Source organism: Kalmanozyma brasiliensis (assembly GCF_000497045.1).
Source record: "Kalmanozyma brasiliensis GHG001 unplaced genomic scaffold PSEUBRA_SCAF8, whole genome shotgun sequence".
NCBI classification, from domain to species: Eukaryota; Fungi; Basidiomycota; class Ustilaginomycetes; order Ustilaginales; genus Kalmanozyma; species Kalmanozyma brasiliensis.
Window position 1 is genome coordinate 294,037 of NW_015961991.1, and position 13,220 is coordinate 307,256.

Here is a 13,220-nt window from a genome sequence, read left to right on the forward strand (position 1 = left end):
TCGCCTCTGTGATACAAGCAGTTTAAACATGCGCCTTTGCCGATACAGCCGAAAGAGGCGCCAGAGCGATGCTCGCAACGACAAGCACCGAGGAGGACCGCAACTCAGTACAGTCAAGGCGTCTGTGCTCCATTTCGGTCTTCTCCGTCGTGAAACGCCATACTGTCAACCTTCAACCTGGGTCAAATCGCCCACCGTGTCAACCTGAGGAAAGATGCCGAGCACCGCTGTTGCAACCAAGCTCAAGCTCGGTTGAGATCCATAAAGGACGTTCCAATGGCGATCCTTTCCTTCATCCGTCCAAACCAGAGAAGCCATTACTCGACATGCGCGTAAGACTCGCACCTCTATGCTGGATTCTAGTCGCCCTTGCGCCCCTGACGGCGAGGTGCAGACCAGCAGGATCAGACGAGGTCGACTCTCAACATTCATCTTCCGGACCAGCACAGGCACAGCATGGGTTCAACTGGCAAGATGACCAGTCGATGCAGGCCTGGAGTCCGAATCCGTTCGAGCACCCAACTTGGTCGCCAGCGCGACCCTTGCCGAGAGAGGGATCTTCTCACCACACGGCTGGTCAAAATGACGTTCAGCACGGGTTCGGGTGGCAAGACGACGCTTCCGTACGAGCATGGACCCCCGATCCTTTCGACCATTCGGACTCGGAATCTCTCTCGCAGCAAGCAGAGCCTGTACAAGCCCCGGTTTCGGGGGGTTCCAACGTCTTTAGCCCGGCACGCCTACCGGCGCGCTTTGGTGTGCAGCCGCATCCTCTCAGTCCGTCTTCAAGGGCTGTCCAATCCTCGCAGGATCGACCAGCCCTAACAGGACGGACTGGCGAGACTGGTCCACTCGATTCAATGACGCGAGAATCGCAGATGGGCAGCGCACCACTCTTTCCAGTCGTCGACGAACCCGGTCCGGGTAAGGAACCCTACGTCGAATGGGCGGATCACATGCGCGCAGCCCTTCGCAACCCTTCCCTCGGATTCACCAGTGTCGATTTCAACCGTCTGTTTGAACCACGCGTGTTCGTCGCGCACCACGGCGATAGCACCACTGATCTCCACGCGTCGACCTACTCGGCGATGTACCCCATGCCGCTCAGCCGCCAAGCGGTGGAACAACCAGCGTTTGTCCGGTGGCTCGCCGCACCCAAGATCTCGGCCAAAGCCTTGCGAATGTCACGGGCGTCCAAGCGCTTCTTCGTCTACCTCAACAGCAAGCACGCCATGGACGAGATCAACCGCGTCTACTTCTTGGGCCGGTTGCACTTCTTGCCCATAGACCCAATGCAGCTTGACTGGCGACCGCTGTACCGCCTCTTCTGGGATCGGAAGGAGCTCAAGATGCTGCCAGCGGTGGGAACGGCCGCACCGGCGAGTCTCGGCCTGCTCGTTGCACGACACGAAAAGTTCAGCGATCGGATGGCGTTTATTACCCATGCAGCCGAGGGATTGGGACACCAAGAACAGATCGTTTCGCTCTGGTCGCCCGTGCTGCATGAGAACGGGAGGGACACGGTCGTGTTGTATGGATTTGGGTGGTTGGATCCGGCGAAGAAGGATGTGGTGCTCGAGTATCTGAACGACTTGACAGCGTCGAGGGCCGCTTCGACAACGGAAGCCGTACTCGATCTGGCCGGAAACCTGCGCCGAGGGGTCGCTCGCCGTGCCATTCCAAGTCGATGAGATCGCATCGTGCAAAGCCGGCATTGCCACACACAGCATCGAGCAGTGGCACACAGAATTACGTCGGGCCACCATCGAATGCAAATGCAATGTCCTTTCCGTCTAGATACACACTTGCTTGAGACGGAGCCTCTCGCAACGCTGAACACAATTCCTTCTGCACTGTCCACTATAGCGCCGCGGCAAGCACCATAGCAGCCCACCCCACAGCTCCCAGCGCCACCGGCTCGCCCACCATCAATCCCCTCCTTGCATCCGACTGGCTCTGCTGGCTTACCGCCGTCCTCGCCGAATTCCCCGCATTCGCATCCCCCCCACCTTCCGTAAACAACCTCAAACTCTCCACCTCCCAATAACTCTGATTGAAGCTCGACCCGTTGTATCCGACCTGGTAGCTGCAGGCGGGATACTGAGCATTGCAGCCGCTCTGATTGTAGCTGTTGCCTGCCCAGTCGCCGCAGAGCGTGATGTCGAAGATGATCTTGTGTGGGCCAAAGTCGGAGGAGCAGTCTGTGATGGGGAGGTATGCGTTTGGTGTTCCCCAATTGTCTGTGTTGACTTGCGTGGAAGATGACGCGAGGTCGGAGGGGAGGGAGGAAGGGGAGGAGTTGGGGAAGTACCATACACGCACGCCTTTGCCGGTGGTACCAAAGGAGCGTTCCATAGCGATGATTCCGCCGCCGGCACGATTCAGCGCTTTGCCCCAGGTCGGGGTGGATGTGCCGTTGGCTTCGACGCGACAGCCCGGATTGGTGGGTGCGTACGCGGAACAGTTGGTATACGCTACCACGCCTGTTTCCCCCGCGTTGCTGCTCGGGATAGTACACACACTGCTCGTGTGCGCCGAAACCAAGTTGCCGTTGTACTCATCATTGGCGTTCTCCATAATGTCGATCTCACCACCGACCGGCCAGCTGCTGAGGTTCTCAGTGACGGTCCAGAACGCAGGCCAGGTCGCACAGCCCAACGGAACATGCGTCACGTTGGCCACGTAGACGCCGTCGCTGTAGCTCTGCTTCGAGGTAATTCGCACGCTGTTCCTCCCTTCGAGCGCAACCGGCGTAGTGGAGACCGCCATGACAAAGTGACCCTCGCCATCGACGAACGAGAGGTTCTGGGATTGCGCCGAGGAGAGGGACTGATAGTTGACCAGACCATTGGTAGGGTCTTTGTCGGTGAACCAGTCGAAGGTGGTGAAAAAGTCGCTGCCTTGGATGCTAGCGGATCGGGTCCAGTTGGCGGCGCGGGTGGGGAGGATGAGGGTCGCCAGCGTGGCCGTGGCGGCGAGGAGCCGGGAGGAGGTAGCGATCATCTTTGCTCTGCTGGAAGGGTGGTAGAAAGGATGGTGGCGGGAGTTTTCCTGGTCTCGAGCAGGCAGGTGCGGTTCTTATGTACATCTCCTGCGAGCGGCTGGTCCGGCGACAGCGACGGCCAGTGCGGCAGCATGCATGCTGAACCTACGCTGATGCAGCATGATCCGATCTCGGCACAAGCGCGGATCTGCAGATCATGCACGTCGGGCGTGCCGAATGCCTACCAGTCAGCCGCAGTCACGAAGATCCCGCCCCGTCGGATGTACCTTGGACCATTCCCACGCTAGCTCGCGGGCACCCTTTCTTGCTCTGTCATCACTGCATCGGAAGCCATCCGTCATGCTTCGAGATCACGCGGGCACGGTACAAGAAGCATGTGCGATGCACCGCCCCTGAATCAAGTGTCATGCGGCCGTTCGGCACGAGGAAATTTTAGAGCTGTTTTGTCTAAATGCCGAGCGGGCCGTTCGGCGTTTGCGGCGTGAGCCGGCGTGAGACATGCAGATCTTTCAGAATCTCGCAAAATTGGGCAACATGTCAGATCGAACTAGACCCTGAGAAACCGGGCAACCGGCGAGAAGATCTGGCCCTTCTCTCTCCTCATCACCAACCTCAACAAACACACCATGTCGAACACTTCCCCACCGTCACGCCTGCGCGTGCTCATCATCCGACACGGCGAAACAGCTGAGAACGTCGCGCGCATCATCCAAGGTCAGCTGGATACGCCGCTCAATGCGCATGGTCGGGCCCAGGCCGAGCTCACCGGTACCTACCTCTCCACCACCCACATTGATCGGATCATCACCTCGCCCCTCCAGCGGGCGGCCGACACGGCTCGGGCGATACTTGCGCATCATCCGTCTGTAGACTTGGAGCTGGATGACAGGCTCAAGGAGCGCGCGTTCGGCGTGCTCGAGGGGCACGTGTACACGGGTGGAAGTACCAAGAGTGAGGAGACGGAGGGTATTGAGCGCATGGAACCGTTTTCGGAGCGACTGGCCGGGTTCTGGAATGATCTCGTTACACGGACGGGGAAGATCGAGGGGGAAAGGACGGAGACGGTGGTGCTCGTGTCGCACGGGGCGGCGATCAGCGCGCTGATGAACCAGGTGCTCGTGCCAGGGCGATACGTCATGCTGCGTGAAGGTGTGGTGCCGGCGAGGTTATGGAATTGTTCCGTTACCGAGCTGCTCGTTCCTGTTATCACCACATCGACCTCATCGGGCGAGGTAGCGCCAGGACATCTCTCGAGGAAGAAGCACTGGTCCATCCGACCAATCCACCTCGGCGTGCAGGGATGCCAATTCGTACTCGACCACGAGATGCAGAAGCGACGACTGGCTGCCGCTGAGTCCAACCCAGACTCGATCCACCCGGAAGCGCTGGAAGAGCTCGAAGCAAGGGTCAGCAAGACGCAGCGTGAGTTCGAACGCGATCCTCCTGGGAGGAAGCAGCTCGAGGAGGACACTATCAAAGCGCCCGACGGTACGACGGTCTCGAACGACATCGGGCACGGTAAAACGATCGGTGTCGTGCTGCGATGGTCCGACGTGGAGCATCTCAAAGACCTCGCGGCTCCGAGTGCCGGAACCAACGGTGCGCCAGCAAACAAAGTCAACGTCGACGAGCTGGTCAAGTAGAACCCCCATATACCCCTTCTTCACATGCCTCGGCTTCGTCAATAGAATTGTCCATTAGAGTTCTCATTACAAGTGTCATCAATTGGCCAAAAGCAGCGTCCTCTTGAGATTGACATCCAAGAAGTTGCTCGCCTGCTGTTGCGCCACCGGTGTCTTGAACGCCAGGATGCCCACCACGATGCCCGCACCAAAGAAAGCTATCGAGATCAACAACCACACGACTCCCCAGAACTGCGGTGCGCCACCGACGACCTTGCTAAAGGCACTGGCGTCGCTCTCGTTGACCTTTCTAAAAATCAAATCGTCGCAAATGTCCCATACCGAGTAGAGGCAGTTCATCACTCCGATGAAGAGGACAAAGTAGCGCAACGCAATCGAGCCGGCTACGAGCCAGAAGAGGACGAACAATCCGCACATGGCGAGGATGAGCACCCAGGTCAACCAATCGCGTCGAGCCCACCAGAGGGTGAAGAGGAAGAAGACGCCGACGACGATGCTGGCGACCTTGGAGGCGCGTTCGTCGAACCCGCAGGCGATCAGTGCCGCACCGATGACCGAAGATCCAAGGTAGCCAGCGGGGAGGGTGAGCCACGGGATGCCGCCGCGCATCCGTGTCGCTCCGCCTTCGTTGGGTTCGAGCGTGATGGATTCGATCTTGGCCCCCGTACACAGCCCCACTGCCGCATGCGAAAATTCGTGGAATCCAACCGTCAGAAGCTTGAACGGATAGAGAAGGTAGTTGAGAATCGGGATGTTCCACAGGATGACGATGGCGACGGCGTAGACACAGGCGACGATGATGGTGGTGCGCTGGTCCTTGGTCGGGTCGATGCGGGATTGACCCGTGCTCTGACGTTCGAGGAGCAGAGGCATGGTGGGCGCGTTGAGGCTCGTATACGTCTAGGTGGTCCTTTTTGGTCGGTTCAGGACGCGAGATGCGAGGTCAGGGTCGTGGTTGCTGTGCTTCAGCCGACGTTGGATGCGAATTCGTCTCTCGTCCCTAGCGCTGGTGAAGATCGACGCTGCTGAGGGTGATGGTGGTGAGCTGCAATGAGAAGCTCTCTACCCTTGGTGGAGGAGGACAAAGGAAGGTTGCGCAGTTCCGCAGCTGCATGCCGGCCACACACACGGAGACTTTTGCTGGCTGTGCATGCAATCCACGCAGAGAAAGACCAACACCAGTTTGAGCCCCTGTGTTGGTCTCCGACACAATGACCGGCAGCAGCAGCAGCAGCTCTAAATCCTCGCAGTAAACTCTCCACAAGGCGGTGCTGCCGCCAAGCCCTGAGAGCGCGTCAAACCGGCCGGCACCAAATTCGCAGAAAAGGAATTGGCGGCGTAACACAATTGCTTTTTTACGCGGATCGGCAACATGTCGGGCCGCAGGCAGCCAGAAATCGTCATGAAAAATGAAATTTCATACGAAAATGAGGCGATTTTTTCTGGCTGCAGATCGCTCTCCCCCTCAGCCGGTCCACCGATAAGAGCGTTCCGCGCTGATGAGGTCGAAGTTTATGCATGCGGGAAGGGTCGCACCTGCATCTGTCAAGCGCTTCTCGTGTGAGATGCCTTTTCAGGGTTTCACGCTTGCCTTGGATCTTGACAGGCTCGGCAGCAGCTCTTCAAGATGATTGATGCAGCTCTTGTCCGCACCACCACCATCTTGACCACAGTTGCTTCTCCCACGTATCGACAGGAAGGTTGACTGCCAATGCCGTCCACAAGCCGGGACCGCAACCTCCTCGACTAGCACCTCGCCCTTGAAGCCTCCCCGTCCCAACATGACCGACACTTCGAACCCCTCCTCGGGGCTGCAGCTGGTCTCCCTTCCACCCGAGATCCTGCACCTCATCGCACAGTCTTACATCGACGACCTCGACCCTGCCTCGAATATCATCTCGGTGCTCACCACCTCGCACCTCTTCTACTCGCTGTTCCTCCCCAAGCTCTACTCCTCGATCTCGATCTACTCGCTCTCCCAGCTATCGCGGTTCGTCGCCCCGTCTTCAGGTGCGCACATCCACTCGCCGCGATACACCACGGGCAGCGTGACGATCAACATCCCTGGCGTGCCCGGTGGGGGGGACGGGACGATGATCCCCACCGCCGTCGGCATGTCACGCTCACGAGACCGTCTCTTGCTCGCGTCCCAAGCCCTCTCGTTATGCCCCAACGTGCGCGAGGTGTCGTTGGAATTCTTCAGCGTGCGTCACTCGGAGATTCTCACCACGGACGAGTTTCGTTTGGCCGAAGCAACAGCGTTCGAAAGTGCCATTCGTGGGTTGTGCAGAGTCGAGCGCTTTCGCTGGGTCCCACCTCGTTGCGATGCAAACGCGATCATGGGATTGAGCATCGTCATCGTAGACCAAGTCATCCCGCCTCTCGCGCGCGGACTCGTCGGATGTTCTCGATTGCACACGCTAGAGCTGTGGAACACCATGCTACCCGACGATGGCGGTGCCGACCTCGCCAGCTCCCTCATCCATATCGCTACCACTAGCGGGGGTGATGTCAAGCTCAATTTGCGCTCCGTAACAGGATTAGATCCCAAAACGGTAAGCGATCTCGCGCTAGCCGATCCACCTGTGAAGGTCAACATTGCAGATGGGTTCGTGGGCTCCATCTGGGGCGCACGGATCGACAAGCGTGTCGTGGAGGAGTGCATGCGCGATACGCTCGATGCCACCTCCTCCTCTGGAAGCGAAAGGTCCAGCCGGAGCTCGTCCGAGGCGTCCAGCATCGCGACCAGTCGAGCGACCAGCCCCGAGATGCTGCTGCAGGACACGCTGGCAAAGGCAAGCGAAAACGTCCACATCACCGTCCTACAAGGTGGCGTAGCCGGCTCGAGGATGCTGCCCCACTAAAAGCCATTGTTCCTCATCGGATTCGTGTTGTGTCACCCTATAGATGTATCCCTAGACCCATTTCTCGTCAGTCGCTCGTTCTCCTTCGCACAGTATCGCAAATGCAATCGGTCTCTCCCATTTCTTTTCTCGTCGGCCTCTCACGAATGTCTCTTCCCCATCCCTTTTCCTTTCCCCGCCTCATCCTCCGCATTCTTGCCCACGAACCCGCCCAGATCCAACGCCTCCCTCGCCGCACGGTTGATCAGCTTGAACCGGTCCGCACCGAGATGCACGCCGCCGTACCAGCGCGTCACCACCACGATGACGTTCTCCAGCTCCAAGATCCCCAACAGATGGGCGAGTCGGCCGCCCGCCGCCGTCTCGCCGTCGTCGTCGCAGTCGCGGTGGACAATGCCGTCTGAGGACCGGCACACCCACGCATTGATGATCGGGTGCGTGGCACGGGCGACGCGCTTGTCCGACAGAATGCGGGTGAGAACCGAGGCGACCTGTGCGGGGGACGTGATGGAGGCGGCGTACCCGATGAATTCGGATTTGCGCTCGATGATCGAGGTGGTTTGGAAGAGCGTCCCTGTGAAAGGGGCGGGTTGCTTGATCGACGGCGCTGGCGTGAACGTGGTGACTTTTTCGTCGGACTGCTCGGTGGTATCGTTGAGCGAGGAAGTTGGAGCAGATTGAAGACGCTCCGCCTCCTTCTCACCCCACCAATCCGTCACCTTCTCTTTGACCCACTCGATCCCTTCGAACAGCACCACTTCGCCAGGCGTCCACTTGACGCCCCTGTCCATGCTCCCGCCGATCCAGGCTGCACCTTCACCGTCCTCCTCCGCCGCATCTGCTGCTTCCTCCGTCTGATGGTAGAACGCCCGCAAGATCTCGCCAAACAGCTTCGGATCCACGCTAAACCCGCCGACGTACCGCGACATGAGCTGCAGCTGTGGTGGACGCGAGCTGTGCGGGTAGAACGGTGGTAGCGTCACAGCGAGTCGTATTGGTATCGCTTCGTCTTGTGCCTCGACATCGGTGGATATCGACAGCGTGATCTTGCATCCTGGCAGCCAAGCGTTTGGGTCGGCAACGTCCTCCTTGCCCAGCTGGTCGTCCGACGAGGTGGCTGCGGGCTCTGCACCGAGAGGAGCGATCTTGAGCACGTGTATCGCATCGTCCGTGTAGATGCTCTGCAGCGCCATGAGCTCTTCCGACAGCTGGGTCGCTGCGTCGATGCGCTGTGATTCGTCCTCAAGCCATAGCTCGTGCCGCGTCGAGGGTCCGGGAATGGCGAAGGTGGTCGGGTCGGCAGCATAGGCCTCGATGCGTGCTATGAGGGTGGACAGAGCAGAATCGGCGCCATCTTCGTCCATGCTGCTCGCTTGTGCCGGTTCAAGGTTTCGATGGAGGACGAAGAGGAAGAGGATCCTTCTGAACTTTTTTGAGAAAAGCAAAAACTCAGCCTTAAAACTCGAGGGTCCGAGCGTTCAGGGTCCGGTGACGCAGCCAGAGAGAAACAAGGGTTGAAGGCACTTCCACGCCAACACCGCGGCCCCTCTTATCGACGTTGCCTCTCACTCGTTTGACCTCCATCATTCACCTCACTTCTCGCTCATCAGCATCGGCAAAACAGTCATCAGCTACAGACCATTTCCTATCGCAAAGATACTGCCCAACTTCCTCTCCAAGCTCACCGCCCTCCTCGTCATCTCTAGGATGTCGCACAAGCCCTACATGGTGTAAGTCTCCTCCTCCGCCCTCGCTTCTGCTAGTGGAACCACAGATCTGACCCGTCTCTTGGACGCAACAGCATCTTCAAGGATGGCTGCCCGCAATCGGCCATCGACGAGCAAAAGTCCAAAGTGCAGCAGGCGGGTGGCACCATCAAGCAGACGTTCGACTCGAGCATCATGAAGGGGTTCGCCGCAACGCTGCCCGAGAGCTTCGCCCAGGAACTCACCACCGCCAGCGTCGGCGGCAAGCACGAGCACATGTAAGTTTGCAGAACGGCTCGGCGAGGATGGTGATATGAAACTGACAGGGTTGCGGTTTTGGCTACGGCGATACAGCGAATACGTCGAGCCCGATAGCGAGGTCAAGACCATGTAAGGTGTCGCGAGCACTCGAGCATTTACAAGTCGGTCGGAACACGCTGTAGCACAGATGCTTTGCACAAACATGTTGAAACACGAAGAGCTGCGGTGGTGCATCGGCAGCCTTCGACAAGGCTGGCTTTGAAACGATTGATCGATTCGGGTACTCTGATGCAGGTGACAACCTTGGGTTCAGTCGAACAGAGCGATGAAGGAGGATTGAGAGCGCATGATGCATCACAGTACTTGGCACATGAATGCCTCAGGCGGCAGCAGCTTTCTACAAGTCGAGCAAGGCGCACTCGGCTTAGATGCGAATCTCCACCGGCTCTGCCGCCTCCAACACCCTTCGCAGATGCTCGTCAACCGCATCATTGTCTCGGGCATGCAGGTAGCCAGACCCGAGGAACAACGTCTCGTGCTCCTTATCAGCTTCGCGCTCCGGGACGCTCCAGAACGAGAAGAAGGGTACACCGTCGAGAGCGGTACCTTTGAGCTCGCTTCCTCTATTCGTGACGACATTATGCTCTGTCACGTATACCCTTCTTGGCAGCCCGTCTTTCCCCACGATGCGCACCAGCGGTAGTCGTTGGCTGACGCGCACGAGCGGTGAGCGGTGGAACCACTGCGAGTTCCGACGCGTGAACGGTCGCAGGTCGACCCAGGTGATCTTGTTGGCGAAGAAGAGCTCGTTGATGCGAGCGCGCGTCGCCAGGGTATCCGCAAAGTCTCGGGCGTGGCTAAAGCCGTGTTCCTTGAGACCTTTCCAGTGACCTAGACCCAAGAGCTCCCGAGGCGCTGCCCATCCCACATTGGATCGCGTCGCTTCCCGTCTGTGCCGGAACGATCGATCCCATCTCGGGTCGACCCAGGCGGCGGATGCAGGGAACGGTTCGAGATTCTGCTCCACGGCCGGATACGCGGACACAGCGGATGAGCTGAAAGCTTCGCGCTCTGGGATGGAGGGAGCCGGCCTAGGTTCGTGAGACGGCAGCGGGTTCTCGTTGACAAGTGAATGCACAGGATCGTGGGGCGGCAGCGGTGGCTCGTTGGCAAGGGAATGCAGGAAGTCGAAATCGGCTTGGTCCAGTTCTCGTGGCTCAAAGTCGTCAAGATTGGGCGGGCCCGGCGCCGAAATGGCAGCTAAACTTAGAGCATAGTGATCCAGGAGAAGTCCGTGCGGAACGGGTGGAAGAGGCGGTGCCGAATCGTGCTTCCAGAGTTCATCTTGCGGAGGCACATGAAAAGAGGGAGGGACAGGCAGCTGATTGGACGCATCAAGCTGCGGAGGGAGTGGAGCGAGAGCAGATCCCTGGGCCTGCAAGGCAGGTTGATAAGGAGTGTTGCTGCTTTGCGCCCGCCAAGTTGGGGGACGACGAACTTGATGTGCATGGGGTCCATAGTATTCGTTGAAGAGCGCCTCGTGATCGCTGGGAGTCATGGGAGCCGCCAGAACTCGGCATCGTGCCAAGGCTGCTCCCACAAAGAGTAATTTGATCGTGAAGCGGACCATCCTTGATATCGATGGAAGACGGGTCGGAGAGACGGACAGGAAAGACGATTCACGGATTGTGGAATCGCAAAGGAGCCCGGTCTGTGCGAGTCTTCCTGCTTTCATCTGCGTGGTGGCACCATGCAACCTTCCCATTCTCATACCAATATGCATCACCAAGCGAGCTCGAAAGAACTACGTCGATGAAATGCATCTTGCGCATTGAGGCATGTGAGAGCGGAGCAAGTCTGAGGATCAGCCACACAGAAGCTTTGATGGCGAGATTGATAAGAAGATGAAGCGATGCACAAGATGTGGGCGGGACGAGCCGCGGCTGCCAGCTGCTGGTTGATCATGACGCCGGCACGTGAGGCAGATCGTCAAGAGCTACAGTCGTAGGTATCAAGTTCAACGCGGCGTGGTAGACGCTCACCTGAAGGTGGAAGCGGATGTGTTTGAATGCGAGACACAGGCCAAGATGAAAGATGCGAACGTCCCAACTACATCGGGATGTGAGGAAAATGTTGTGCGACATCGAGCACGGCACGCACTCGTTCGTCTACCGCCTCGTTATCTGCAAGATTCAGATAGCCCACTCCGAGAAGCGACACGTCGACTTTGCCTGAGGCGTGTTGTGGAATGCTCCAAAACGTGTACAGAGGTGCGCTTTCGAGAGGAGTCCCGTGGAGCACGCTACTTGCCTTCCTCTGCAGATTGCTTTCGATCATATACACCCTCAGCTGCTTCCCGTCGGAAGGCCTGGAGTAGACGAACGGCAGTCGTTGGTTGAGGCGATGGATTGGCATTCTGTTATGCCACCGTCTAGGAAGTCTGGTCCAGACTTTGTCGTAATCCACCCACTTGAGCTTATTCGCGAAAAGGGCCGCGTTGATGCGGTCGCGCGGCTCCTCGCTCTCCTCAAAAGAGAGAATACCGCTGACACCATGCTCGCCTAAGGGCCTCCACAGTCCTAGTTGGGGAAGCAGTTTGGGGCCTGGCCAGCCAATCCAGTCTCGGATTCCGGCATTCTTGATGACCCTAGAATCGATCGATCTCGGGTCCATCATTGCCGGAGGATGCTCGTTCCAGTGCGCAAGCGGCTTCCAAACCACAGCGGTCTGTGACTCGAACGTGGTGGGAGGGGCTGGAAGTCCAACACGAGTCTCCGAGGAGGTATGTTCTTTGCCGACAGAATCCAGGTCGTGGGCGAAGGAGTCAAGAAAGTCGAAGTCCTCCTGGTCCAACTCCCGCGGAGGCGCTGACGAGATCTCCTCGGGCCGAGCTGCAGAATCTGAAGCCTGCATAGCGCTCGATGGGTGGCCTTCCAGGGAACCGGAAGACGATCCAGCTACTATTTCGCCTGCATGGGACGACTCGAAGATGGCAAAGTTGCCGCCCGAAGCTCCGGAATTGCTGTGAGGATCACGAAAGCGACCTACGTTGCTCGCTGCATCGTGTTCACCGAGCCCCGCAGGAGTCGCTAAGATTGCCTTGCAAGCCAGAGGCGACAAATAGATCAGGATGTTGGCGAGGCAAACCTTCATGGTGACGAGTCGCGACTGGGCTGAGGAAGCAGGTATGTGCGGGCATCAGACTCTCAAAGTTGAGTCGCACTTTCCGACTCCTTTTGTGGCAGTCGATGAGAGCGGTTGCGAGCTGTTCGACGCTGCTCACACGGTGCACAAAGTCAAGCTTCGCCAAGAAGTGGAACTCATTTGGGTTGCCTTCGTATTGTCGGTGCAGATCAACATGGTCAGCCTCTCACGTTGCGATGACAACGAGCGGCGCCAAGGGCAACCGACAAAGTCGTGGGACCGAGGGCTGACTGATTCGCGAAGAGGTCTATCGCGGTAAAGAGGGGCAACAGTTGCCTCATTGTGCGTGTATGAAACGTACAAGGCGAACGCCGCTTACTCAGACGCTATCGCTGCGTCCAGCTCACTCGTTCCCACAAGAGCCAGCTTTTTTAGGACAACAGATACTGCGCATTTGCCGAGAAGAGTGTCTACACATGAGCGCGTCCCCCGCTTGCGAGGCCCAGCAGAGGTCGCAGATGATCATCAATCGCTTTGAAATCATCATTTTCAACGTATCCAGCTCCGAAGTGGACGAGAGGGGGCCGTTCTGCTGTCG

General features: G+C 58.3%; 9 protein-coding genes across 9 annotated transcripts; 4 read left to right on the forward strand and 5 right to left on the reverse strand.

Annotated features, from left to right (window-relative positions):
• Window positions 1-878: 878 nt before the first annotated feature.
• Window positions 879-1,691, forward strand: PSEUBRA_006039 (uncharacterized protein; the record flags this gene model as incomplete). The annotated part of the gene is made up of 1 exon (XM_059465674.1): window positions 879-1,691. The coding sequence occupies one exon, from the start codon at window positions 879-881 to the stop codon at window positions 1,689-1,691; it is 813 nt and encodes a 270-aa protein (XP_059321713.1).
• A 169-nt stretch (window positions 1,692-1,860) lies between these two features.
• Window positions 1,861-3,003, reverse strand: PSEUBRA_006040 (Concanavalin A-like lectin/glucanases superfamily; the record flags this gene model as incomplete). The annotated part of the gene is made up of 1 exon (XM_016439434.1): window positions 1,861-3,003. The coding sequence occupies one exon, from the start codon at window positions 3,001-3,003 to the stop codon at window positions 1,861-1,863; it is 1,143 nt and encodes a 380-aa protein (XP_016289741.1).
• Window positions 3,004-3,630: 627 nt separating this feature from the next.
• PSEUBRA_006041 (Histidine phosphatase superfamily, clade-1) lies at window positions 3,631-4,647 on the forward strand (the record flags this gene model as incomplete). The annotated part of the gene is made up of 1 exon (XM_016439423.1): window positions 3,631-4,647. The coding sequence occupies one exon, from the start codon at window positions 3,631-3,633 to the stop codon at window positions 4,645-4,647; it is 1,017 nt and encodes a 338-aa protein (XP_016289742.1).
• A 78-nt stretch (window positions 4,648-4,725) lies between these two features.
• On the reverse strand, window positions 4,726-5,520 carry PSEUBRA_006042 (uncharacterized protein; the record flags this gene model as incomplete). The annotated part of the gene is made up of 1 exon (XM_016439440.1): window positions 4,726-5,520. One exon carries the CDS (start codon window positions 5,518-5,520, stop codon window positions 4,726-4,728), a length of 795 nt encoding a protein of 264 aa, XP_016289743.1.
• A 908-nt stretch (window positions 5,521-6,428) lies between these two features.
• On the forward strand, window positions 6,429-7,511 carry PSEUBRA_006043 (uncharacterized protein; the record flags this gene model as incomplete). Its single annotated transcript, XM_016439419.1, has 1 exon — window positions 6,429-7,511. The coding sequence occupies one exon, from the start codon at window positions 6,429-6,431 to the stop codon at window positions 7,509-7,511; it is 1,083 nt and encodes a 360-aa protein (XP_016289744.1).
• Window positions 7,512-7,651: 140 nt separating this feature from the next.
• On the reverse strand, window positions 7,652-8,875 carry PSEUBRA_006044 (Impact, N-terminal; the record flags this gene model as incomplete). The annotated part of the gene is made up of 1 exon (XM_016439438.1): window positions 7,652-8,875. The coding sequence occupies one exon, from the start codon at window positions 8,873-8,875 to the stop codon at window positions 7,652-7,654; it is 1,224 nt and encodes a 407-aa protein (XP_016289745.1).
• A 343-nt stretch (window positions 8,876-9,218) lies between these two features.
• PSEUBRA_006045 (Proteinase inhibitor I9) lies at window positions 9,219-9,611 on the forward strand (the record flags this gene model as incomplete). Its single annotated transcript, XM_016439429.2, has 3 exons — window positions 9,219-9,241; window positions 9,313-9,495; window positions 9,572-9,611. 3 exons carry the CDS (start codon window positions 9,219-9,221, stop codon window positions 9,609-9,611), a joined length of 246 nt encoding a protein of 81 aa, XP_016289746.2.
• Window positions 9,612-9,902: 291 nt separating this feature from the next.
• PSEUBRA_006046 (uncharacterized protein) lies at window positions 9,903-10,873 on the reverse strand (the record flags this gene model as incomplete). The annotated part of the gene is made up of 2 exons (XM_059465675.1): window positions 9,903-10,738; window positions 10,870-10,873. The coding sequence occupies 2 exons, from the start codon at window positions 10,871-10,873 to the stop codon at window positions 9,903-9,905; spliced, it is 840 nt and encodes a 279-aa protein (XP_059321714.1).
• Window positions 10,874-11,587: 714 nt separating this feature from the next.
• Window positions 11,588-12,631, reverse strand: PSEUBRA_006047 (uncharacterized protein; the record flags this gene model as incomplete). The annotated part of the gene is made up of 1 exon (XM_059465676.1): window positions 11,588-12,631. The coding sequence occupies one exon, from the start codon at window positions 12,629-12,631 to the stop codon at window positions 11,588-11,590; it is 1,044 nt and encodes a 347-aa protein (XP_059321715.1).
• Window positions 12,632-13,220: the final 589 nt, after the last annotated feature.